Genomic DNA, 26,147 nt, shown 5'->3' with positions numbered 1-26,147 from the left:
ATGTGCGAACAGTCTGACCAGGACTTCTGGGCCACCCAAACCCGGCCCAGCTGGCTCGGAAGCACTAAAGGTGACATGCGGATTCATTTTCCCATCATCCAAGAATAGAATCGCAAGGGCCACCAGGGTTGGCCGGGTAGCCTCAGCAGGACCCAGCTGCTGGAAAGCAAAGGGTTTGCAGCTAATATGCCAATAGAGCCTTCCCACCTGAATTCCAGGGGAAGGGAAGTCTGGGGGAACAGACTGAAATCTAGAAAACTCCCTCAGTCTGGCCTGGGAAGGGAAGGAAAGCCCCTAGGCACTTCACTTCAAAGGGAAGACAGCTTACCCACACCCACTGATCCTAACTCTCCCCAACCTCAGCACTTGCTCATGTTCTTTCTCAAACCCGGAACGTGTCTCTAGAACTTCTCCCTTTAAAATACAGCCAAATCACCTCTACCAGAGAGCCTTCCTCAACCATGTCCATGTCTCCCAATGCACACACTGTGTGGGCTGAAAAATGACCTAACACCTGCCACCCCTCAAAAAAAAATCCAAGTCCTAATTCCTGGACCCCATGAATGTTACGTTATGTGGTAAAAGAGACTGCAGACAGGATCAAGCTAAGGATCTTGAGGTGGCGACACTGATCTTGGACATGTGGTGGTCCCAATGTAATTCAAAGGTTCTTATAAGTGAAAGAAAGAGGCAAGGAAGTCAGAACCTGAGAAGTAAATGTGGTGGCTGAAGCAGAGGTTAGCATGATGTAATTGCTGGCACTGAAGATGAAGGAAGAGGCCCCAGGTCAAAGGATGTAGGCGGGATGATTATATGGTATGTGAATATATGATATATCTAAATAAAATTGCATTAAAAAAAAAAAAGGATGTAAGCAGCCTCTGGAAACTGGAAAAAGCAAGGAAACAGATTCTCCCCTAAGGCATCCAGACCAAATGCAGCCCTACCAACACCTTGATTTCAGGCCAACAAGACCCATTTTATACTTCCAACCTCCTGAACGGTTTAAGATTGTACACAGACACACACACACACACTCACACTTCTTTGAACTATAATAATCCTGAGTACACTTAAAGCACCAGTCCTTGGGGATTCATATTTTCTTCCGGACTACATTGTAAATTCCAGAGGGTTGGGCCTTCTTTCCCACATCCTTTCCTCACCCGTCAAAGGGCAATGCATGCACTAGGTACTCAATGGAAGGACTGCAGGATTGCACACACAAGGTACTCAATGAAAGGACTTGAAGGATTGCACACACTAGGTGCTCAATGGAAGGACTATAGGATTGTACCCAAGACACCTCCCACCACTTCCATCCAAAGTGAGGAGAGAAACAGTGGTTGAGGTCAAGGTTGAATGAAGCCAGTTCCTCCTACACTAAGAGCTGCCACATTAGTCACCACCAAGCAAGTTTCCAACCAGCCAGGAAGCACTCAGGGGCAGTGACTGCTCATTCACCTCAACGGTCCCAACCCACCTGGCCTTGGACAACGTGGGGAAGAGCAGGAACATAGCCATCATGCCATGTTAAGTGAACAGCCTACAGAAGGCTGGCGAGGCGGGGAGAAAGTGGCCAAGCCTGGAGAAGGGACTGCCAGAAGGTTCCCCTACAAATGTCCCAGGAAAACCAGTCACCAGGTGGTTTCAATACAGGTACATTAAAGCCAATTGAGGGCAATTTCTGTTGATCAGAAATTGCTATTGCTTACAGCCCAGGTAGGCTAACTTGGCTCCCAGAACAACTAATGCAAGGAAATGATGCAACCTCATATCCCCAGAAAATGGAGCAGCCAGACAAAGACAGGGGTAGAAATCATCCCAAGCAGGAGCCAGGGGCCCCTTAGGTCCCTCTGAGTTTCCAGCAGAGGAGGTGAGAATGTGCAAGCAGTGTGTACATGGGAGTCCAACAGGCATAGCAGTGAAATGCACTAAACGTATATACAGGCTTCGGAGTAGGGCAGACCTGGTTTGATTCTCAGCTCTTCTACTTTACTGTGTGTAGCCTTGGGCAAGTTACTGGACCTCACCAAGCTATAAGTGCCTCATCTGAAAGGGGGCACAGTACCAGGAGTGAGACGATAGAAGTAACACAATCTGTATACCTGACACACAGTGAGTCCACCATAAACAGAAGGATGATAATGATGATGATGGATAATCACCTATTCGTTTCACAAGCACCAGGGCAAGAGATTTTTTTGATTTGTGCCTCTGTTTTTTGACCCATATCACAAATTAGTAACAAAGGGACGTGTTCACAACCACAAAGGCCACCAATCTTTCTCGTGTCCCCTGTGAACACTGAGGCTCACCTTACAGTTATTGCACGCACCAGCAGGCCATGGGACCTGCTGCCATTTGCCAAACTCCCCACTTCGTTCCTTCTAAAATCTAACCCTTCTCCCTTCTCGGTACCCTTGTATCCTTTGAAATAAATAATATAAGAGAAAACCATTTTGGGGGGACAGCATAAAGATTTTTCAGAGCAGGAGGAACATTTTCTAAAAATGAAATGTTCCCTCCCCTAAAGTCAGGAATTGGCAAAGTGATACATTAATACATTGAACCTTTAGGGCTGTAGATAAATATGGATATGTGCAGGCATATCCATATTTGATGAATTTTTTGCATTGTAGTTGTAACCTCTCAGAAGGGAGCAGGAGACATGACTGGTGAACTATTTGGCGAATCAACAGAGGTACCCTCCAGGAAGACTGCACTTGTCTGTGGTGGTGTTGGGCCGTTTGCGTCCCCAGATCTCATTCTCTAAATCCACTTTCTTGAAACGTGTTAAATACTAAGTATAATGTGTAACCTGTCATTGGGCCGAGACATTGTTCTGTATCTACTGATTCAGATCTGAAGACCAAAAAACAAAACAAACAAGCAAAAAAAAACCTTTAAAATATTTTATGCTGCAAGAACTAGGACACCCGTTCCCCAATCAGCACAGAAAATAACCTTAAATTCTGCTTCTCAACTCTGCCTCCATCATTTTTTCCAGAAAGCATCTCACCTTTTCCCAAAGAAGAAACAAACACAGTTTTTTATGCCTTAAACCATGGATATTTTAATCTGCTAAGTGTGTGTGTGTTTTCTGTACCCAACCAAACTTTAAATAAAGCCTAGAAAAAATAACAATAAAGGTCCATGTTAGACTTGGTGAATGAGCATGACCTAACCCTCCCCAATCAACCTTATGTTGATCCATCACCCGTGCGTGATCTTATCAATTAGACTGTGATCCTATAAGGGCAAATACAAAGCAATTCAGCTGGAAGAGAGAACCAGCCCAATGCCCATTTCCAACAGAAGGAAAAGAGCTCTGTTGCAGGCAGGGTGCAGCCCTCAGGGCTCCACAGAGGGAAATGGCATATAGCATGTACCACTAGCAGCTGCAGAGGAACTGAGCCATGGGCAACAGGCCTAAGCAGGGACAGAATTTAAGGGAACTTGAGGTAGCAAAAGCACAACTACAGGACCAATAAAAACCTTCCTTGACAACGAATGTGTAGGAAAGAGAGTGAAGACTGCAGCCAGCACCCCTCAAAACTAGCCCTAGCTCTACTCTTAACTAGCTGGAAGATATGGAACAAGTCAGTGAGCTTTTGTGCCACAGTTTCTACTCTCTCACTTGGGGACATTAATGGCCCATTCTAAGTTGTGAGCTTCAGAACACAATCAACAAGCATTTATCAAGCACCTACTTGTACAAAGGCATTGTGGCAGGCTTCTGAGAGAGACAAGACAAGTACATCAATAATAAAAGGAGATTGAGAGTGTGTCATGAGCATTACAAGAGTTCAGAGATGACCTCAGTTTTGGAATGTATTCAACACATTCCAGAATGTGTTGGACCGGGGGATATTAGAACGAATAAGACATTCTCCTCCAGGAACTTAAGGAAAAAGTGCCATATAAACAGATTATTCACAAAACAATGCCTGAAGTGTTGTTACAGAAATATAATTAAATAAATTGTGTGGTACAGATGAGGGAGTAGCTAGTTCTATGCAGGGGAAGCAGGGAAAGCTTTGGAGGAAGAGGTGACATTTTAGCTGAGTCCTAAATGATGAGTGAAATTTTTGCCAGGTAAAGAAGAGATACGAGGGCATTTGATGCAAAAGGAGCAGCATCCGGGGAAAATGAGGCATGAAAGGGCCTGGAGCAGCCAAGGCAGGAAGAGGCCAGACTGTGCAGGAATCAGCAATGGCTTCATGAGAAAGGACACACCTGAGCCAGGCCTGTGGAAGTACAACTACTGAGACACATGGAGATTGGACTCTTACGAGTCAAGCGCAAGAATGTGCCCTAAAAAGGAACATAACATGATGGGGGCTGGGGCCACAGGTGTCCATATGGCCAAAGAATGTTCAAGAAGAATTCAGAGGCCAAGAAGGTGTTGACCATTCATAGAGAGCTTCAGGGGGAGAGAGGGAGACCAAGCGAACATGTGCTAGAAAGGAGATCTTTGCAGACCATGTGAAGGAGAAAGAAACAAAACGCAAAATAAATCTGAAGATGTGAAGCTATGCTGGTGAATTAAAGGCAGAAATTTAAATGCCTCTAAAAGCAGGAAGAGATGCCTACACAACACTCTAGAAAGCAGAAACCCAGCCCTCGCACTGGAATTCCAGGCCAGTAGTTTTCAACTGGGCTGGACAAGGGGTCAATGCCCATCTTATTCCCTAAGGAATTTTTTTCTTACCCAAATTCTTACTTTCCCTGCCCAAGCATATCAGAATTGGGGAGTGGGAGGAGACAGGAGTAGGTTACCTAGACATTTGAAATATACCCCCACACTCACCCTCAGCATTGGAATGCCTTTCTCCTCTATCTTTCTGGGAAGGGACAAGTGAACCCACCTTTCTGGGCACTGGAGAGCCCTGCCAGTATGTAGGAAGGAATCTTCAGTGTGACCTCACTGAAAGAGGGGGTTCAACCTACCCTTTGTCAAATGAGACCTTTTTACATAATATTTAAAACTGACAAGGAGGAATGGCTCAGGTTGAAATGGTAGAGGTGGAACTGGGAGACCAGGGGCCCGGAAGCTCGCCCGGTATGGCAGTTCCAACAACATCTCCACAGAAAACCAGTGTTGGGAAATGATCTGTCCTTCCCTGCATGCTTCCCGGCACCCAGGATGGGCCTGGGGGCTGTGCTCTATAGGGGTGCGCTAGTACTCCAAGCTGAGCAGAAAGCAAGGTGGCTTCCCAAGAACACAACTCCCTCCCCCAATCCCAAGCTCAAGCGTCCCACACCCAGAAAAGGTTATGTGCACGTGAGCAGCTCCCTTTCCTGGACTGCTCCAGTGCTGGAGCCATCCCGTCTTTCCTCTCCCCCAGGCCTCTGCACTAATCTACACCACTGCAGATGGCAAGAGAAGAGCTCCAAAGAACCCCATTCTTTGCCCTGGGCTGACCTTGGGCCTGGCGCCTGGGAAGTCAGGAGAGTAGACTTTCCACAGGAGACTTTATATGTATTCACATCCAACAGCAGTGTAAACTAAACTCTCAGATTGCAGGCCCTTTAGCTAACCGGGCCTCACACACATCCCCCATGGATCCCTATCCCACAGAGCCCAGAAAGGCCCCTCTCCACCCCACAGCACCTACCTCCATTCCCCACACCCCTCACCTTCCCTTCTAAGGGGCCTCAACCAGGGAAGCCTAAGAAACTCATCCAACCAGTTCCCAGGTGGGAGGAGAGCTTTCTCAGTTGAGAGATTACTCAGACCAGAATTCAGAAGGGGGACGGGGGACAGCTGTTTGGTGATTCTGGAGCAGGGGCCTAAGCATGGCATGGAGTGACACAGCCCAGGCAACAGTGTTCCCCTCCCCTTGTTTCAGGGCTGAAGCCAGTGTGCCCAATCTGCCCTCTGAAGTCCCTGCTGCCTGGCTGAGCAGCCCAGAGTTGTGCAGGCAGTTAAGACAGAATTCAGGAGAGTGTTCCTTCTCCTGCTCTACCTGCCACCATTTGATTTTATCCAAAACAAGCACCCTCTGTGGAGTCTGGGAAAAGGAAACTTCAGGTAGAAGCAGATTAACTGTGTGTGTGTGTGTGTGTGTGTGTGTGTGTGTGTGTGTGTGTGCATGCGCGCGCCGGGCCCCTCTTGTCCCGACTCCCTTCTTTAACCACCCAACTCTGAATGTTCAGCGATCAGAAGATCCTCTGAACCCCTCCACCCCAGCAGAATCATATGCAGTCACCTCCCAAAATGAACACAGGATTTTCTTGCTATTACCCAGACATAAAGGCCAAATCCACTAGAAGAAGCCAGAGCAGGACAAAAGAGGAGCAGCCCCCCTATATCTGTACCCTGGTCTAGTCCTCTGTGCCTGAACCCCCAAGGGAGAACCTTTTGCCCCAAAGCCTGTGATTGGCCAGATTTCTTTTCTTTTCTTTTTAAAGGGAGTTAGGGGGGTGGTTGGCAGCCCGGAGCAGAAACAGCCATTCCAGTCACGCCCCATTCACACCCTCTGCCCTGGACCCAGCCAGGAACCTACCGCTTTCCTCAAAAGGGCTCCCATCCAAGCACGGAGAGGGCCGCGTCGGGCTGGGGAGCTGCATTCTCCCTGGAGCACCGGCAGCCGAGCAGTTAACCGACTTGGGGTGAGCGGCGAGCTGCCACCAACAGCCTCGGGAATTAAAGCGCCCGCCGCCTCCTGCAAAACCTCTGCAATAAACGTCCTATTCAGAACCAGTTCTGCGTGTGGGTCATACTTTCTGCATTTCTCTCATTCCTGAGTCCTGGGGGGGCCCATAACACAGCAAACGCTTCGCACCCGAACTCAAGAGTTCCCAGCTGGTTGAGGACCCAGGCCACAGCTACCACCCCAGACCACCCTCTACCTCCCACAGGTGAGCGCTTCAGTGCAGCGTAACCTGCAAGCATCTACAGCAATTTAGCGCAGGGGAAGCTGAATTCAGGAAGTTAAATACTGAAGACTCCAGAACAAAGCCAGATCATTCACTAGCACAACAATACGCTATTTATGAGGCACCCCCCCCCCCCAGGCCTTTGAAGCCTAAGATATTAACCCTTTCGTCCTCACAACAGCCAGCGGTGGAAAGGAGCAGCAGGTAGGCACCAGATTTTATTATCCCCATTTCACAGCGCAAAAAACTGAGGCACAAGTGGCTCCCAAGAAGCCGAGCCAGGATATTATCAGGTGACATTTATTAGGGTGCACCAGGCATTCTATATGTAAGCTCCTCACAAGCACCCTGTGATACAGACCTGTCTGCTCACTTAACAAGGCTAGGTAAGTGGAAAAACCAGAGCTTGCCAGCATCCATGCTTTCCCACGATCTTCACGGCAACTCAACCTCCCACGGTGACTAAGACATGGAGCCAAGGGCAGAAAAGAAAGTAGCCATTCCTTTAGCCCCATCATGGGCATTCCTTCAGGCAACTGTTGGGTTTTTATCTGTTCGTTTGTTGTTTAGTTCTGCCCTTTTGCAAACAACGCTTTTCTCAGAACAAGTTCCAATTCCAAAATGGAGTTAACCGTGAATTCATTACTTGCCTGTAAAGACTTCCAGAAACCACTTATGTGACCAGCAGATGATGACCAGGGGCGAAAGCCCTCAGGCTGCCCTTCTCCTCCTACACACTCACAGCTGTGGGTGTTAATCTGCACAGCTGCTCAGCGACCAGCAGGCATCCTTAACCGTTTCCTGTGAGTGCTCAGTCGCCTTAACTCAATTACACCCTCTTAAAGGTAAGGACCAAGTTTTCCAGGCTTTTTGTGCCACTTCTTCCCCAGTTCCCCAGAAACTTAAATCCCAGCCATTAATTTTGGCAGCTGTGTAAACAGGTGCCTGAAGAAGGCTAAAAGCACACAGGATGGGTTGTATTTCCCGGGCTTTTGTGCTGGGAGACAAAGGCACCCCTAGTGAAGGCACATAAAATGGGCAGGGCTGCAGAGCCAAGGTGCTGGCCTCCTCTCCTGCTACCTGGTCAAACCCAGATCAAGGCTGAACTGACTTCCTGCCTGAAGGAAGACTTAACTCAAGCTCACTCATAGTTCTTGATAGGACCTCTCATGCCAGGTGCTGAGGACATAGCAGGGAATAAGACAAATTCTTGCTCTCACAAAACTTACATTCCAGTAAGAGGAGAAGATAAAGCAGGGGAAAGAGACAGGGAGTGACTAGGGGACAGGGACTTCCTTAGGCAGTGAAGCCTAGGAATGCTCTGAGGAGATGACATCTAAGCAGGGGCTTGTGTGATCAGCAGCAAGGAGATACACAAAGCTCCGGGGAAGAGGCTACAACAATCTTCCTCTAACCCACCTCTGGTCCTCACAGGATTGCTAGGCCCTAGACCACCTCCTCCCCAGTAGCTTCAGACTTCCCAAAGATCTTGACCTTAAGCATCTTGACCTGCAGCTACTGAAGAGGAACTCACTGTAAAAATATAAGCCACCTGAGGACAGTTAGAAGGTCCAAGGGAGAGTTAGAAGGTGGAACAAACTGGCACGCTAAGAACTAGAAACAAAAGAAAAATCAGAAAAGACTTCTAAAAATGGAAGGTTTATGAAACTGTAGAGGTGTGCTCCAGTAGCCTGGTTTCTTGAAGATGATTGTCATAAAGGTATAACGTTTACAATGTGACTGTGTGATTGTGAAAACCTTGTGTCTGATGCTCCCCTTATCGAGGGTATGGACATATGAGTAAAAAAAATATGGATTAAAAAAAATAAGATGAAGAAAGGTTAAAATATACGGGGTAGATGGAAATACTAGCGGTCAATGAGAGGGAGGGATAAGGGGTATTAGTATGTATGAGTTTTTTCTTTTTATTTCTTTTTCTGGAGTGATGCAAATGTTCTAAAAAATTACCATGATGATGAATATACAATTATGTGATCATATTGTTAGCAACTGATTGCACACCACTAAAAATATTATTTTAAAAATGAAGGTTTAAAATGACTGAAAGTTCTCACCTGCCATGCCAAAGACCTGGGTTTGATTCCCAGAGCTGCCCATTCAAAAAAAAAAAACCCATAATGAAAGAACAAGACAGTATGGGAAAAAAACAACCAAACTGAAATAGTACTCAGTGGATATAAAATACACAAATATTGAAATTTAAAGCTCAATAGCTAAGTTAAACAGAAAATTAAACATTGCTAAAGAAAGAATTAATGAACTAATGGGACTAAAGAAATCATTCTGAATAAAAAGCAATGAAATAGGTGGTGCCAGGATAGCTCATTGTTAAAATTCTTGCCTGTCATGCCAGGGACCCGGGTTTGATTCCCAAAGCCTGCATATGCCAAAAAACAAATAACCAAAAAAGCAACAAAATAAGATACACTATAATGTAAGAGTTAGAATATGGAATAAGAAGGTCCACTGATTTCTATAAGACAAGAAAGAATGGGAGGCCAATATTCAAATAAATAATGAGTATGACGTTTTCAAAACTATAAACATTATTACTCAGATTGAAGGCATATATAAAGTAAATAAAAACAAATCCATATTTGGACACATGGTAATATAAAAGCAAAATCCCAAGGACAAAAACAGCATCATAAAGGATTTTAAGGGAATATTATGAACAACCTATGCCAATGAATTAGATAACTTAGAGAATGAAAAAATCCCTAGAAAGCTATGAACTACCAAACTGCCTCAAGAAAAAAATAGAAAATCTGAATAGACTTCTTACATGTAAAGAAACTGAACTCATGATTTAAAAACTTTCAACAAAGAAAAACCCAGGTCCAGATGGTTTCACTGGTGAATTCTACCAAACTGTTAAAGAATTAATACTGATCATTCACAAGCTCTTCCAAAAAACAGACAAGGAGGGAATACTTTCCAACTCATTCCATAAGGCCAGAATTAGCCTGAGATCAAGATCAGACAAAAGACATCTCAAGAACACCAATATTCCTTACGAGAATAAACACAAAAATCCTCAACAAAATACTAACAAATCAAATCCAGCAACATATAAAGAGGATCATATATTACAACCAAATGGGGTTTATCCCAGGAATGTAAGGTTGGTTTAACATCCAAAAAAAAAACCCAATGTAATATACCATATTAATAGAATAAAGTACAAAAACTACCCGATAATCTCAAAAGATGCAGGGAAAAAAATGACAAAATGCTATGTGGTCTCCTCATGAAAACACTCAACAAACTAGAGACAAAAGAGAACATCACCAACCTGATAAGGAGAATCTATGAAAACCTACAGCTACATCTAAAATCAGGAATAAGATAAAGAATGTCCATATATGCCATTTCTATTTAACATTGTATTGGAGGTTCTACCAGGTCAATTAAGCAGGAAAAAGAAATAAAAGGCATCTAAAACAAAAAGTAAGAAGTAAAACTATATGTATTCATAGGTGGCATGATTTTGTATATAGAAAATCCTAGAGAATCCCCAGAAAAGCCATTAGAACTAATAAAAGAGTCTAACAATGTGGCAGGATATAAGATCAATATATAAAACAACTGTATTTATACCCTAGCAATAAGCAATCTGAAAATGAAATTAAGAAAACAGAACCATCTATAATAGCAGCAAAAAAAAATTCTTAGGAATAAATTTAACAAAAAAAGTATAAAACATTACTGAAAGAAACTAAAGATCTAAATAAATGGTAAGTCATTCCATATTCATGGATTAAGACTTAAAATATTGTCAAGATGACAATACTCCCCAAAGTAGTTTACAGATTCAATGCAATCCCTATCAAAACCCCAACCGGTTTTTTTTTTTGCAGAAATTGACAAACTGATGCTAAAATTCATTTAGAAATATAAGAACCCAGAAGAACCAAAACAATTTTGTAAAAGAACAAAGTTGGAAGAAATCACACTTTCTGATTTCAAAACTGACTACAAAGCTACATTAGTCAAGACTGTAAGGTGCTGGCATATGCTAGACATATAGATTAATGGAACAGAACTGAAAGTCCAGAAATAAATCTATATACTTATAAAAATCCTTGTCAATGATTTTTGACAAGACTGCCAAGATAACTTAATGGAAAAAGAATCATTTTTCAACAAATGACGCTGGAACAACTGGATCCACAAGCAAAAGAATGAAGTTATCTCATATTATACACAAAAATTAACCCCAAATGGATTATTGATCTACATATAATAACTATAAAACTCCTTAAAAATAGGAATAAAAATCAAAGCAATTGTTTCTTAGATGCAAAACCAAAAGTACAAACAATAAAAGAAAAAATAGACTGAGCTTCATCAAAATGAGAATCTTTGCATTTCAAAGGATACTATAAAGAAAGTGAAGAGACAGAATGGGAAAAAAAATTTGTGAAGCATATACTTGCCAAGGACTTATATCCAGAATGTATAAAAAACTATTACAACTCAACCATGAAAAGACAAATAGCCCAATTTAAAAATGGATAAAATTATCTGAATAGATATTCTCCAAAGAAGATAATACAGATGGCCAATCTACATATGAATAGATGCTCAACATCATTAGTCATTAGGGAAACACAATACAATAAAATGTTACTTCATATCCACTAGGATGGCTAAAATAAGAAATGATGAACAACAAGTGCTGGTAAGGATTTTTGAAAAATTAGAACACTCCCACATTTTGGGGGGAAAGTAAAATTGTGCAGCTGCTTTGGCAAACAGTTTGGCAGTTGCTCAAAAGGTTAAGCAAAGAGCTACCAATATGACCCAGTAATTCTATCCCTAGGGATACACCCAAGAGAACATACGTTCACACAAAAACATGTACACGAATATTCAAAGCACTATTCATAATGGCTCCGAAGTGGAAACAATCCAAATGTCCATCAGCCAACAAAGGGATAACAAAATGTAGTATACCCACCCGATGGAATATTTTGGCAACAAAAAATGAAGGTTTTGATGTATGCAACAACGTGGAGGAAATTTGAAAATATTATGCTAAGCAAAAAAAAAAAAAAAAAGTCAGTCACAAAAGACTTCACTTTGTGAGAATCTATTTTTGCAAAATGTCTAGAATAGGCAAATTCATAGAAATGGAAAGTATGTAGTGGTTGCCTAGGGCTGCAGGAGAAAGAAATGGGGAATGACTGCAAGAAGGTTTCCTTCCGAGGTGATGAAATGTTTAAAAATTTGATCGTGGTGATGGTTGCACAACTTTGAATACACTAAAAATCACTGAATTATACACTTCAAATGATGAATTTTAAAGTATGTGAAATACATCTCAAAATAAGTGAAAAAAAAAGATTATCTTAAACGCAAAAAATCATTGAGAAAAGTGTAAAGTATTTAATAACTAGTGCTGGAAAAATTGGTTACTCCTCTGGGAAAAAGAAAAACAGGTCCATTTTACAAGGCTGAGTGGTTTTAACCTTAGCTGTTGTTTCGGTTAGCTCAAGCTGTCAGAATGCAATACACCAGAAGGGGGTTGGCTTTTACAACGCAGACTTATTAGCTTACAAATGTAGGGTTCTAAGGCCATGAAGAGGTTCCAATTAAGGCATCAATAGGATGATACCTTCTCTGAAGACAGGATGCTAGAATTATTTAAGGGCATTATTTGGCAGTATCTTGAAAAGCACATCGCATGAGCCAGTTACCTCACTCCTGGCATATAGTTATAGAAGATTCTACATGGATGATCAATACAGTATTATTTATAGTTGTGAGAAACATAGACAACATAAATGTCCATTAACAGGGGAACTGCGATGTAATTATACAATAGATACCATATAGCAGCTGAAATGAATAAGCTGGATTTAAATGTATCAGCATGGATAAATCTAAAAAACAGTGTGGAGTAAAAAATGTAAGTTCAAGAAGGACATGAATGTGATACTACATATGTAAAAATTAAAACAGCAAAATACTATAAATTACTTATGGTAACAGCAAAAAGTACAAATGCATGCATAGGAATGATAAACACCATATTCAAGAGAGTGGTTAATTCTGGAGAGGGAATAAAGGAAAAGGGAAAAGGAAAAGGAAGAAAAACAACTGTTATCTGCAACATTTTCTCTTTAAAATAAATGAAAGAGGGTGGGCCACAGTGACTCAGTGGCAGAGTTCTCACCTGCCATGCCAGAGACCTGTGTTCAATTCCCAGTGCCTGCCCATGTGTGCGTGGGGTGGGGGGTGGGGGCACAAAAACAGAAACTTAACAAAGCCAGAAGTTATTTGAAAGTATTAATAAAACTGATATATTTATTTTTTAAAAAAGTAAATTAAAATGATGTGTTTATATTGCTTTTTTTGTATTTATGTTATATTTCACAATTAAAAAAAGTTAAAATACGTTTTTTTTTAAAAAAAGTAAATGAAAGAAGTAAATACGTAAAATGGATATTACCAAATCCAGATGGTGCAAACATGGGGTGGTGATTTCTGCACAGAGCAGGCTCCAGAACCCAGGAGCGCAACCTGTACAACCAGTATCACAACGACACCACACAGCATCTTTCACCAGCATCCAGAAACAAAACAAAGCAAAAAAGTTCCTGATGGAAAGGAGCATGGGACTTTTCAAATTGCAGCTTCTCCACATCTTCTGGCCTTGGCAAGTGAAATGTAGCACCCAGGTAGATGCTTAAAATGCAAATACATTGAAAACATTCTTATCTTGACTGAGGCAAGTGCCCTTTGGGGTAAAAGGCAATCTGCTAATCCCAACAACTTATTTTTCAGAAATAGAAAAACCAATAAGCAAATTTATCTGGAAGGGCAGGTTGCCCCAAATTGCTAAAAACATCTTGAGGAAAAAAAACGAAGCTGGAGGTCTCGCGCTGCCGGACTTTAAGGCATATTATGAAGCCACAGTGGTCAAAACAGCATGGTATTGGCATAAAGATAGATATATCGACCAATGGAATCGAATAGAGTGCTCAGATATAGACCCTCTCATCTATGGACATTTGATCTTTGATAAGGCAGTCAAGCCAACTCACCTGGGATAGAACAGTCTCTTCAATAAATGGTGCCTAGAGAACTGGATATCCATATACAAAAGAATGAAAGAAGACCCATATCTCACACCCTATACAAAAGTTAACTCAAAATGGATCAAAGATCTAAACATTAGGTCTAAGACCATAAAACAGTTAGAGGAAAATGTAGGGAGATATCTTATGAAACTTACAATTGGAGGCGGTTTTATGGACCTTAAACCTAAAGCAAGAGCACTGAAGAAGGAAATAAATAAATGGGAGCTCCTCAAAATTAAATACTTTTGTGCATCAAAGAACTGCATCAAGAAAGTAGAAAGACAGCCTACACAATGGGAGATAATATTTGGAAATGACATATCAGATAAAGGTCTAGTATCCAGAATTTATAAAGAGATTGTTCAACTCATCAACAAAAAGACAGCCAACCCAATTACAAAATGGTAAAAAGACTTGAACAGACACCTCTCAGAAGAGGAAATACAAATGGCCAAAAGGCACATGAAGAAATGCTCAATGTCCCTGGCCATTAGAGAAATGCAAATCAAAACCACAATGAGATATCATCTCACACCCACCAGAATGGCCATTATCAACAAAACAGAAAATGACAAGTGCTGGAGAGGATGCGGAGAAAGAGGCACACTTATCCACTGTTGGTGGGAATGTCAAATGGTGCAACCACTGTGGAAGGCAGTTTGGCGGTTCCTCAAAAAGCTCAATATAGAATTGCCATACGACCCAGCATTGCTGGGTATCTACTCAAAGGACTTAAGGGCAAAGACACAAACGGACATTTGCACACCAATGTTTATAGCAGCGTTATTTACAATTGCAAAGAGATGGAAACAGCCAAAATGTCCATCAACAGAAGAACGGCTAAACAAACTGTGGTATATACATACGATGGAATATTATGCAGCTTTAAGACAAGATAAACTTATGAAGCATGTAATAACATGGATGGACCTAGAGAACATTATGCTGAGTGAGTCTAGCCAAAAACTAAAGGACAAATACTGTATGGTCCCACTGATGTGAACGGACATTTGAGAATAAACTTGGAATATGTCACTGGTAACAGAGTCCAGCAGGAGTTAGAAACAGGGTAAGATAATGGGTAATTGGAGCTGAAGGGATACAGACTGTGCAACAGGACTAGATACAAAAACTCAAAAATGGACAGCACAATAATACCTAAGTGTAAAGTAATCATGTTAAAACACTGAATGAAGCTGCATCTGAGCTATAGGTTTTTTTTGTTTTGTTTTGTTTTTTTACTATTATTATTACTTTTATTTCTTTTCTCTATATTAACATTCTATATCTTTTTCTGTTGTGTTGCTAGTTCCTCTAAACCGATGCAAATGTACTAAGAAACGATGATCATGCATCTATGTGATGATGTTAAGAATTACTGATTGCATATGTAGAATGGTATGATTTCTAAATGTTGGGTTAATTTCTTTTTTCCGTTAATTAATAATAAAAAAAAAAAAAGGCAATCTGCTGGGGGGGGGGGGCCTGAATTAAGGTTGTATCTATTCTGGCTAGCTGGACCCTCTGAGGAGAGAGCTGTCCAAAAACAGAGAATACAGAGTTTAGAAACAGTAAGAGTAGAAATAAGAGCAGGGGCTCCAGTCATTGGGAAGCTCAAACCTCATTCCTGTCAAGTATTTGCTGAGCAATCCTGGACAAGCCACCCAAACTGATGGGGAATCAGTCTCCTCAACTGTAAGACGAGAGTCACACCGCCTATTGTGCCTTGCTGAGAGGATCAGTGCTATTATGGCCTAAGTATCAACACTTTTTAACATTTTAGCCACCTGGATGAGAATCTTTTTAGAATGTGCTGCCCATTTCTCTGCCTTTCTTTAGGGATTCAGGGAACATAATTTAACCTATCTTTGAAGACTCAGGGTCACAATCTCATCAGTATAGCATCAATCATCAAACTGAAGATCCCCAGAGGGCCAAGATGTCCTAAATAAATGCTCCCCGGCTCTAATGCCAGTACTTGCTTTTCACAGTGTTCTGACCTCCACTCTTATTGTCAACTCTCAGGTGCACTGCATGTGATCCTTTTTCTTCTTTGCTGGTCTTTTCAGCCCCTGCTATTTGTTCCTTATCTGTTGTGTGCTTGGAAATAGGGTGACACAGTTTATGTGTCTGAGTTAAGCAGGATCTGAGGGTGCGTGACTGTTCCAAGGCTTCTGTGGCCACAAGGAGATAAACAAGGGAACAGGTGGCCAACTTCGGGACAAGAGTTCAGGATATGAGAGCTGTTACAGGATATTAAACATACCACTTCCAAGGCTGTATCCACACTCTACTGTCCATTTGGGGCCCAATCTACAGAAGTGCAAACTGTGGCCGGACCAGAAAGACCAATCCAATGACACAGGCACTGGGACACCGTTCCAGGCTGGAGGAGCAGAGGGCTGCCTGTCCCCTGTCACAGCAACTGACCACAGGTTAATTTCTTAGAATCTTACATCCTGGGAATTTTCCGACAGGAAGAGAACATTTCTAAAGAGAACGAATCCTAAGGCTCCATCACAAAGGCGGGTTTCACTTATCTGACAAATATTTACTGGAATCCTATTATGTGACAGACACTGGGAATATAGCACTAAGCAGGACAGATAGACGCCGCATGAATATTAGTTCCCTTTTCCCTTCAAGAAATATTTGCTCATTGTGCTAGTTTGAATCTGTCATATACCCCACAAAAACCATGTTCTTTTAGTCCAATCTCGTGGGTGTGATCTGTCCAAGGGGGTCTTAATCTGCTTGCTGGAGTCCTTTAAGGGAGACACTGTGGAGAAAGTTCAGAGCTAAGAGAGTTCAGAGAAGCTAAGAGACAAAATGCCCCAGGGGAAGCTAAGAGAAAAAAGTGACTCCCAGAAACATTTTGGAAACAGCCCTTGAAACCAGAACCCAAAGGAAAAGGGCGGGATGTGGCCATGTGTCTTCCATGTGACAGAGGAACCCCAGAAACCATCAGCCTTCCATCAGAGTCAAGGCATCCTTCTCTGCATGACAATCCAATTCTGGTATACTGCATTCTAGCAGCCTTAGCAAACCAAAACATCCATCTATTACTCAAGAATCTCTGATTTACACACACACACACACACACACACACACACACACAGGGTCATGGCCTGGGAAGTAGAATACACATGCGTTTTTTAAGCACCTCCAGCACCTATAGACCCCATTTGTCCTCTTGGGGTCCCATTACTATAGCAAAAGAGCCTTTTCTCCTCTTGCGTCCCTCCCTTACACTGTCAACCCCAGCAAACGGGCCAGAACAACGTCTAGGACCCTCAAACTGTGTTTGTAAAAGGCTGCGTCCACAGCCACCATTATACCCACGGGAAACTTGATCAGGTCCTGAATTCAGCCCCAGAGGCTGCTCAGAGTGCAACAGAATACAAGTCCTTAAAAACGCATTCCTTGGTGGGTGCAAGCATAGTTCAGTGATAGAATTCTCGCTTGCCATGCAGGAGACCCGGGTTCGATCCGCAGTCTGTGTACTTCCCAAAAACAAAGGAAGCAAAACAAACAAAAAACCAAACAAACAAAAATTCAACAAAGGGTGCTATAATAACAGGATACTCACGTGGAGAAATAATGAAATATGACCCTGGCCATACAGCATACAAAAAAAAACAACAAAAAAAAACACCTCATTCCTTGACTTTAATCAGAGCTCCCTCCCCTAACGCCCGCCAGAGAGCTGTAATAAGCCCGGCTCTCTTTTGCTTAGATCCCTAGGTGGCAATAGTCTACCCGGGGCTGGACTTATTCCCCATCACTGCCTTCTGATCTCCCTTCCCCTAGCCCCATGGAAGGAAAACTGGAGCAGATGAGACCACCAACCCGGATTACCGCCTGTGTTGGGACCCCCTGCACCAGCTCATCATGCCCTGTTGATCATACCCTGCAAGGTTCTTGATGTTGTGTGGCCACAAAGATGAGTCAATAGTCATAGTTCTTGCCCTCAGAGAGCTTCTAATCAAAATAAGGAATATAGACAGAGGCCCAGTTCACAAGGCCAAGGCCAGTCTTGATCCCTAGACAGCTAACATCCAGAAGGCAGCATGGGTGACTGTGAAAGGGCCTCCTCCTGATCAAGATTCATCTTCCCACACAGTTCTCTTTCTCCTCTACTTGAGGTCACCCAAACGTCTCATCACTAAAGTCCTGAGAGCTGCCCAGGGCCCTCTTGGCAACTTCCTCTGGGGCCAGATTACATCTCGGTTTCACCCTTGTCTCTAAGTACCAAGAGGCAAGCCCGGGAAGCTCCTCCACCACAGGGCTGGCCTGGCTCCCCAGCAGCTGGGCCCCTAGGGGGAGTGGTCTGGCTGATGACCGCTTCCCTCAGCCTTCTTCCCTTCCACACATCCTCCACTTCCTGAGCCAGGGCAGGGCCCCCAGGAAACTGCTCACCACAGCTTTTGACAGCGTTATTTTAGAGTAGGCCCCTCCCTTGGAGGTCTGTGGTTGCAGCTGAAAGGGGAAGAGACTCATCTAGCAGTCAGGGCAGCCAGCCCACTCCCATTCTGTTACTCTCCAGGAGCCCCAAAGCTGGGGTGGGGAGGTGCATGGTCTGGGAATCAAACCCGGGTCTCCGGCATGGCAGGCGAGCATTCTACCACTGAACCACCCATGCACCCTCCGGGAACCCTTTTGAAACTCTTTGCAGGGCTGCCTCAGAGGCTCCATCAGAATTCTCTTGCTGTGAGCTCTCCTAGAACAGCTCCACCCACCTTTCGCCCCTCCCTCCTGCCCCCTCCCTGTCCCTTTCCCCATACCTTCTTCTCCCCCATCTCAGGATAACTTATCTCCAGGAGATTAGAGGGAGGAGCATTTAGCCTTCCCAGCAGCAAGGCGGGGTGGAGAGGCCGGTGGCCAGGGTGTGATTCACCAGGGCTCCTAGGAAGCAGGGGGAAGGTCAGGGCTGCCACAGGTCACTATTCCTAACGGCATCCAGGAGTTCCGGATCCCCCACCATCGGGAATCTGGGGTAGAAAAATCTCACTGAGGGGCTTCGCTAACTAGGATTTCTATTTTTACCTCCCTCCTAATTTCCCCATTCCCACTTAATAACTTCAAATGGAAAGCTTTTAATCTGCAGTTCTCAGCAATGGTACTAAATATCTTGCACTACTCCTGTAGAATTTGGTTCAGTAATAATAAAAGACCATTTACTCAACACATCTCTAGGTTCTGCTAAGCATTTAACACATAGCATCTCATTGTTCATTCCCACATACCAAAAGCAACAGGTATGATGATTAACTCCATTTTACAGGTGAGAAATACAGGCTCAAAGGAGTTTTGCACCACGCCAAAGGCTGCAGGGCTAGTAAGATGGGAAGCTGGGATTGGAGCCCAGGTGTGTCCAACTCTAAACCCGGCACCTCAACATCATGCTGTGCTATCCTGCCAGGACTGAAGATGGAAACGCAACCCTTGGTAAGGAAGTGCAGGAGCGGCCTCACCAGGACGCAGGCTAGGCAGGGGGGGTCTGTGTGGGCTTGAAATGGGTTTCAAGGAAGGGAAATCAGGAGGAAAGGAAAATACCCACTTCAGGCATCTCAGGGAAATTTCCGTGGCGACTCCATCTAAAATGTTACCTTGCCCCTTCCATGACAATCTGAACCTACCTTCCCTGTCATGTTTCTCGGCTCATCACTGACTTACTATTTCACATCTTTATCTTGTTTACTGTCAACTTCCCCCACTGGGATGTCAGCTCCAAAAGGCAAGGATCATAATCTGTCTTGTTCACTGCTGTGTCCCCAGCGTCTAACATTCGTACCAGCGGGTGCTAAATAAATAGTCATTGAATGAATGAAGACTTTAAAATAGAACTAAGAGGTGTGAGCGTAGGAAGGAAGTGAGGACAATCCATCCATTTAAGGGAAGAAAGGAAAGATGAGAAAAGAAAGTCAGAGGACCTGGCCGTTAAAAGTGAGCTGGGTACCCCAAGACGAACCTGACAAGAGAGAGTAAGGGTCTGCCAGGTGCCCCAGAGGCTCCAGGAGAGTCTTCCTGCTGGCAGTATTGATTTTCAGCTGCCAGGGCCCCTGCCTGAGGGCTCCGCTGGGGAGGGCGGGGGAGGGCAGGCTGGTAGCCCCGGAACAAAGGCCTGTGGACATGCAGCTGGCCAGAGAGGCAGGACAGAGCAGTGGCGGGGGCCCAAGGGGCAGCCTGGGACAGGGGGAGGGAGCAACAGATGAGAAGCTGAAGAGAGCCCTAAGTGCAGCTGCAAAGGCACCACCCTCACAATGCCCCCAACACAACACAGAATAGCCAGATGGTTTACAATAGGCCCCCCAACGTCAGGGGCCAACCTAGGTTCTGAAAAGGTGGTGGAGGTGGAGCAGCAATGTTGTCTCTCTGCCCCCTTCATCCTTCAAGCCATGGCCTTTGGCCTCTATCTGTGTAAACAGTGACCCTGGGACAGCCTTGGATCTTGCAAGGCAAATGTTTACTCTGGAGTTGGGATATTAGAAGCCAGGGTGTAGACTTCCACCACTGACTCCTGGTATCTACCATTCCCTTTCTGCACACGTGAGACATCACCAGCAAGCTGTAGAGCTCTAGTGGGGCCCCTCCTTGCCACAGTAAGCCCTTTATTTTGTGTAGGAGTTTGTGGAACACTCTCTATTTACGTGGCTTCATTTCATCCTCATCACAAGCCCTCTGAGGAAGAGAAGAGAAATAACTCCACTTTACTCATATGGAAACAGAGTCAGAAAAGCACAGATGAAAAAGAATAGGGAAACCTGAGTTTTAGTCTCTTTGTGCCAATAGTGACCAGCGTCAAATCATTTTATTTCTCTGGTCTCCACTGCCTTCATGGGTAAACCAAACTGGCTAAACTGAGGAACCTTTCAGCCCAAGCAACTCTATTCAGCTCTGATGCCATGCAATACAGTTCAACTAAAACTTCGGCAAAAACCTGTCCTAGACTCCCAATTCAGTGCTCTTTCCACTTTTCCTTGCTGCTTCAGTTGTGAATAAAAGGCAGTAGAAAGGACTCTATCCCAGACTCACTGACCCAATTCCCAGACCAACACCCAGAGGCAGCAGGAGAGCTAGCAACAATTGTACAGGGGGGAGGGGAGGGGTGAATAACAGAAAAGGTGTTCCTGTATGCACCTCTTTCGGCTCTAATCCCCTAGTTCCCTACAGGGGACCTCTGAGGTGGTCACTTCCTCCTGAGCCACCCAGAACTCCTCTCCCACCCAGCCAGGGAGGGACTGAAAAGGCAATTTCCCCGAAGGCCAGCAGCTGAAGCGCTCAGCAGGCGCCCCCTCCCCCACTCCGGACTGTCATCATTCTCCCTGCTTATTATTTCTTGAGCAAGGCTCGAGAAATAAGGTGCTTGGGCTGCATGCAGAGGCATGGCTGGGGAAGCTCCGGAGCCCCCTCCCCAGTCCAGAATTCCCCAAGAGGCTTATGCAGCCTGGGCTGCCTCCTCGGGTGGCGCGGGGCAGAGGTCAGGCCCCTTCATCAGTCAATAGCTTAGCCAGCGACCTCAAGGATGGAATTCCTGCGAGCCCCTAACACCCTGCTTCCCCAGGGCCTCCCCTCTCCAGCCTCCCACCATTATATTTCCTATTCCCGTTTTCCTTTCGTTTTCAAAAGAACCTCCAAAAAGTAAAAGTAGTTACCTAAAAACGTCTTGTAAATGTCAAGCCTGCACGCTTTCCAAACCACAGGGCTGGGGGTGGAGTGCAAATAACCAAAACGATTCCAGGAGTGAGCGAGGTCGTGGCAGACAGTGGCACCCAGTGGCCTCTGTGCTTTCGGCGCCCCGTTTCTGGAACCCACTCTAATCACTCCAGGACGTGTCGCTGAGACTCCCGTGTGCCACCAACCCGGAACAGACCGTTCGGACGCCTCCTGGGCTCCCATGACCAGAGGGACCCGTCCTTCCCCAAAAGACTCCACCCCGCCTGCGCCCACAGTCCGGGACAAGGACAGCGCTCGAGCCGCCCGGCGCGCGGCGCAGGGAGAGGCGGCGGCCGCGGGCTCCGCGGCTTTCAAACTGAGCCTCGGAGCCACCCAATGCATTCTCTCCTTTTATTTTCGGAGTAGGGGCAGGAAAAAAAAAAAAAACGGCAGTAAATGTCTACTTGCACAACCCTCCAACGCACCAGCCCTCCTCCAAGAGGGTCGCCCTGGGAGGAGCCAACGGAGAAGGTGCGTTCCAGGAGGGCGAAGTGGGGGGCCTCCCAACTCCGGGCACACGAGTCCTCCGCCGATTGCACTCGGCAGGGGGAGAGAGGCAAGAGCCAAGGGACACTCACCGAACGGTCACCGCCCCGCTGGGTCCGGCTGCGCGCAGCGCGCAGGGCTGCCCAGGCGCAGTCAAGACGCCGGCGCGAGTTTGAAAGTCGCTCTCGGACGGGGCTGAGGCTGCCGCTCGCTCCCGCCCACAGCCACCACCTTCACGGCCGGAGACGCGGCCAGCTGCTAGCGCGGCCCCCGGGCTCGCCAGCCCGCGTGCGACTTCCCAGCTCCCGGGCAGGAAGTCGGGGCCGAGCGGAGCCCGAGCCGCAGCGGGAGGGAGGAGGGCGGGAGGGGCGGACCAGGAATTTTTCCAGTGGGTGGAGACTCGGCCGCGCCGCTGGAATCCAGCAATTGGCGGCTCCGCGGGGGCCCAGGGAAACTTGGCTGCCCTACGCGGGGAGCCGGGGTAAAGGCTGCGGAGGCTGCGGCCGGGATCGCGCGCACTCAGTGATCAACGCCCGCAGGTGGGGCGCGCGCGTGCGCGGCCCTGGCTGTTTGGGGGAAACGCGCGCCGCCGGGATAGCCCAGATGCTCTCAAGTACAAAGACGCACGTGGTGGAGGGTCACAGACCTGATTTCACTGCCTCCCGAGGTGGGCGCGGCACGGCTCCCAAGAAGCGGCCAAACGCCTCTATTTAGGGAAAGGACGTTTTCTCAAGTATAGCTCGTTGGGATTTGGATTTGGGAGGCCAGATCCTACCAGAGCAGGTCACCTGGGCTTTTCTGAGTCGGAAAGTCACGTCTTGAATTCCTCACCGAAGCGTAGTCCCTTTGACCCTACACAAATGTAAATCCATGCCTGGGGGAAACTGACAGGAAAGAGATGCAGAAGCTGATTACGTGGGGGAGGGAGTTCCACCAAAGGACTGTTGAGTGAGATGGAGAAACCTGTCTTAGAAAATCGCATATTTGTAAAAGAGAAAACCCTCAGTCTTTATGTTTGTGCGTGATCCTGTCACGTCGGGGAGAGGCCAGGGACATTCGATACGGGCAGACTGGATTTTGAGCGAGGATAAAAAATTTAAAACCGTACTAATTCACCAGTAAAAGAACTGGGGGGGGGGGGGGAGGAATGATGCTGTTCCAGCACAAACCAGTTTGGACCCCAGAAGTGGGACGACCTCCCCAGTTAGGGTCTCCAGTTCCTTGGGAGCAGGATCTCAGAACCACTGGACAGGTAGGGTATCCGGGTGTAGACAGGAATGTATAGTAAACGGTCTATAGAATTCTAAGACAAAAAAAAAAAAAAAGCCTGCTCCAGGCAAATGTAAGCTCCAGGTGATTTACTGGGAGCGGAGGGAAAGGGAGGGGCGGGCCCTCAGAGGAAATGGCTTTCAGGTGACTTTGAAACAGGATCCCGGCGGAGGGTGGGGAGAGGGCGGTGGAGCCGCCTTCGCGCCTGGCTGCGGGGTACGCGGTAGGTGCAGGAACTGGCTGGGCCTGGGACGGGGGCCCACATTCCTCAGGGAGGGAGGGCCTGCGCCCTGCGCCCTGCGGGAGCCCAGACTCGCCCACCCGGAAGGGGAGAGCTAAGATTGCCGAGTGGGGGACGGAGGTAAACAGCCACTGAGCCTCTACTAGAGGCAGGTGGCCAGGCTCCTGCTGGAGGAAAAACTGAGACACTCCAGTCCCTTCCTGCCTTTGGGGGCAACCCATGTCCTCAAGCTTCGGCCATTGCTCCTGCTCCCCTGATCACCCACATCCTACCAATCCTTTCGGCCCACCTGAAATTCCAGCCCCCAAAGGAGCCTCCGGATGCTGTACTGAGCCCCCAGCTGGCGCACCCCCTCGCTCCTCAGCCAGGGCACTCATGGTGTTAATAGAAGTCATCATACCTGCCGCCTAGTGAGTGCTCCCTGTGTGCTGAGCATGTGCTCTTTATAAACATCCTCTCGCTTGATCCTCAGGGTCCCCTGATATGCTAATAGTTACCTTTATCCCCATGGTACAGGTAGGGTACTGAGGGATCCAGCAACTTGGCCAAGATTATACAACCAGCAAAAGAGCCCAGATAGGTGCCTACTATGTGCCAGCCGTTATTCCAGGCCTTTTACCTGAACTGCAGGAAGATCACAAAACTAGTGGGTGGTAGAGTGGGCTTTAATAACAGGAGAACGCTGCTCCTAACCACCTATTCTGCTTTCTTTTTTGAAGTGAGTTATACTCAGTTCAGCACTTGATTATAATGTCTTGCATTGTTTCTAATTGTTTTAATGTATATAGTTTATTTCCTAAAGACGCTGTAAGCTCCTTATAACAGAAGTCATGCTGGAAGCACTCAGTAAAGCAATGCTGAATTCAGACGAAACAGCCCAAAGAGTTTGTGAGAAATCACACACTATCACCTCCAAGAATAAAAAAATAAAAACTGCATCTGGGCCCTGGGGGCAGGGCGGGGTGTCTCTAGTTTTAGAGCCCCTCCTTCCTGCCCCTACCAAATCTTGTGCAGTGGCCTCACCCTGCTATTAAATCATTTATTGTTATAATAACACCTTCTGCCTCAGTAAAGCCTTTAATCCAAGATCTCAAAATGTTCTAACAAATACAGATTAATTCATCTTCACATCACTCCCACTGAGATGGGAGCCACAGATAATCCGCCCCCCCGCCCCGTTTTTTTGTTTTTTTTTTTTTGTATGGGCAGGCACCAGGAATCGAACCTAGGTCTCTGGCATGTCAGAACCCCCTATTTTATGATGCGAAAACAGAGTTGAGATGATTCACTTTGGAAATCAGTGGCAGGGTTCACGCTCTCTGGTCCTTATCCTTCCCCCTTCCTGACTCTTGACTGCCAACATTTGCGTCAAGATTTCAAATCCCACAGACAAAGGCCATTGAGTTTTCACAATAAAGGACATTTCCAAACTGTCATTTCAGCTGCTCTATTGTGGCAGACCTCAGGAGAGGGAGGGGAGGTAAACACAGAGAAAGGAGGGAGAGCATTCTGTGGCTCCCAGCTCAGAGAAAGCAGCTCTGGCTGGCTGGGATGGAGGAAATCCCCCTCAAAGGTGATTTGTAAGGTCACCTAGGGCCTAGGGCTGGGCTAGCGGGGGAAACGGCTAAGGAGAGTAGATGAAAATCTAGAATTGATTGTGGTGATGGTGGCAGAAGTCTGTGAATATACTAAAATGTATTACACTTTAAATGCATGAATTGTATGGTATATGGCAGCTCTCAGCAGTTACTAAAAAAAAAAAAGTGGGAGCCACTCACTGCCACCTGCTTCAGAACTACCTGGACTGCCTGTTAATCAGAACCTGTGAGGGGGGAGGGGCTCCACACCAGAGAACATTGACTTTTGAGACTCACTGTAAAGAGATGCCTTAAGAGACCCAGACCCTTCAGGCACTTCTGGCCCCCAGACTTCCTGCAGCGAGTAAAAAGGAAGGTTTGTAACCAGCTCTGAGAGGGCAGTGGCCCCCCTTCCCACAACTCTTTATCAATAGTTCTTTTCCCCCAGTGTAAACTTCTTAGTGTCGGAGAAAATTCTGACATCAGAAAGGGGAAGAGGCTGTGGGGGGAGGGAAAGGCAGACTTCTTCCCTCGGTCACTACTTTCAAGCTTGCAGCCACTGCTATGGGGCACTCTTGAAGGAAATGCACTGTTTGTTGGAGTTTGCATCTGCAACCGAAATATTTGCCAATCGCTTGTGGTTTTTCAAGAACCTGGAAGCCCCGTGTGAACCATTGCTGAAGATCACTTATGTTCACCTTCGTTATCAGTAGATAAAGGGGCCGGCCACAACCAGCCTCTCCAACACCTTAGACCAAGGAGTTGGCACCAAGTCTTCAACCTTTGATGGTCTGGGGGCTGGTTACAAGATAAGCATGCTTCTTATTCCCTCTGAGTTCTGGTCTGTAGGTGGATGGAGGGTAA

At 45.8% G+C, this 26,147-nt stretch overlaps 1 protein-coding gene across 7 annotated transcripts in view; it reads right to left on the bottom strand.

Annotated features, from left to right (window-relative positions):
• PLEKHG3 (pleckstrin homology and RhoGEF domain containing G3) overlaps window positions 1–22,511 on the bottom strand; it is a 41,922-nt gene extending 19,411 nt beyond the window's left edge. For 2 of the 7 annotated variants that reach the window (XM_077122704.1, XM_077122705.1), the window contains exon 1: window positions 6,513–6,637. In XM_077122704.1, the coding sequence (XP_076978819.1) occupies window positions 6,513–6,536 (24 nt within the window). In that variant the 5' untranslated portion in view covers window positions 6,537–6,637. Of the gene's footprint in view, window positions 1–6,512; window positions 6,638–21,649; window positions 22,004–22,288 lie in introns of those variants that run through there. The other 5 variants (XM_077122710.1, XM_077122711.1, XM_077122706.1 and 2 more) reach the window with 4 other exon arrangements.
• Window positions 22,512–26,147: the final 3,636 nt, after the last annotated feature.

Source organism: Tamandua tetradactyla, chromosome 12 (genome assembly GCF_023851605.1).
Source record: "Tamandua tetradactyla isolate mTamTet1 chromosome 12, mTamTet1.pri, whole genome shotgun sequence".
Taxonomy (NCBI): Eukaryota; Metazoa; Chordata; class Mammalia; order Pilosa; family Myrmecophagidae; genus Tamandua; species Tamandua tetradactyla.
The sequence above is the reverse complement of the archived record's forward strand: the minus strand, read 5'-3'. Positions and strand labels throughout refer to the sequence as shown.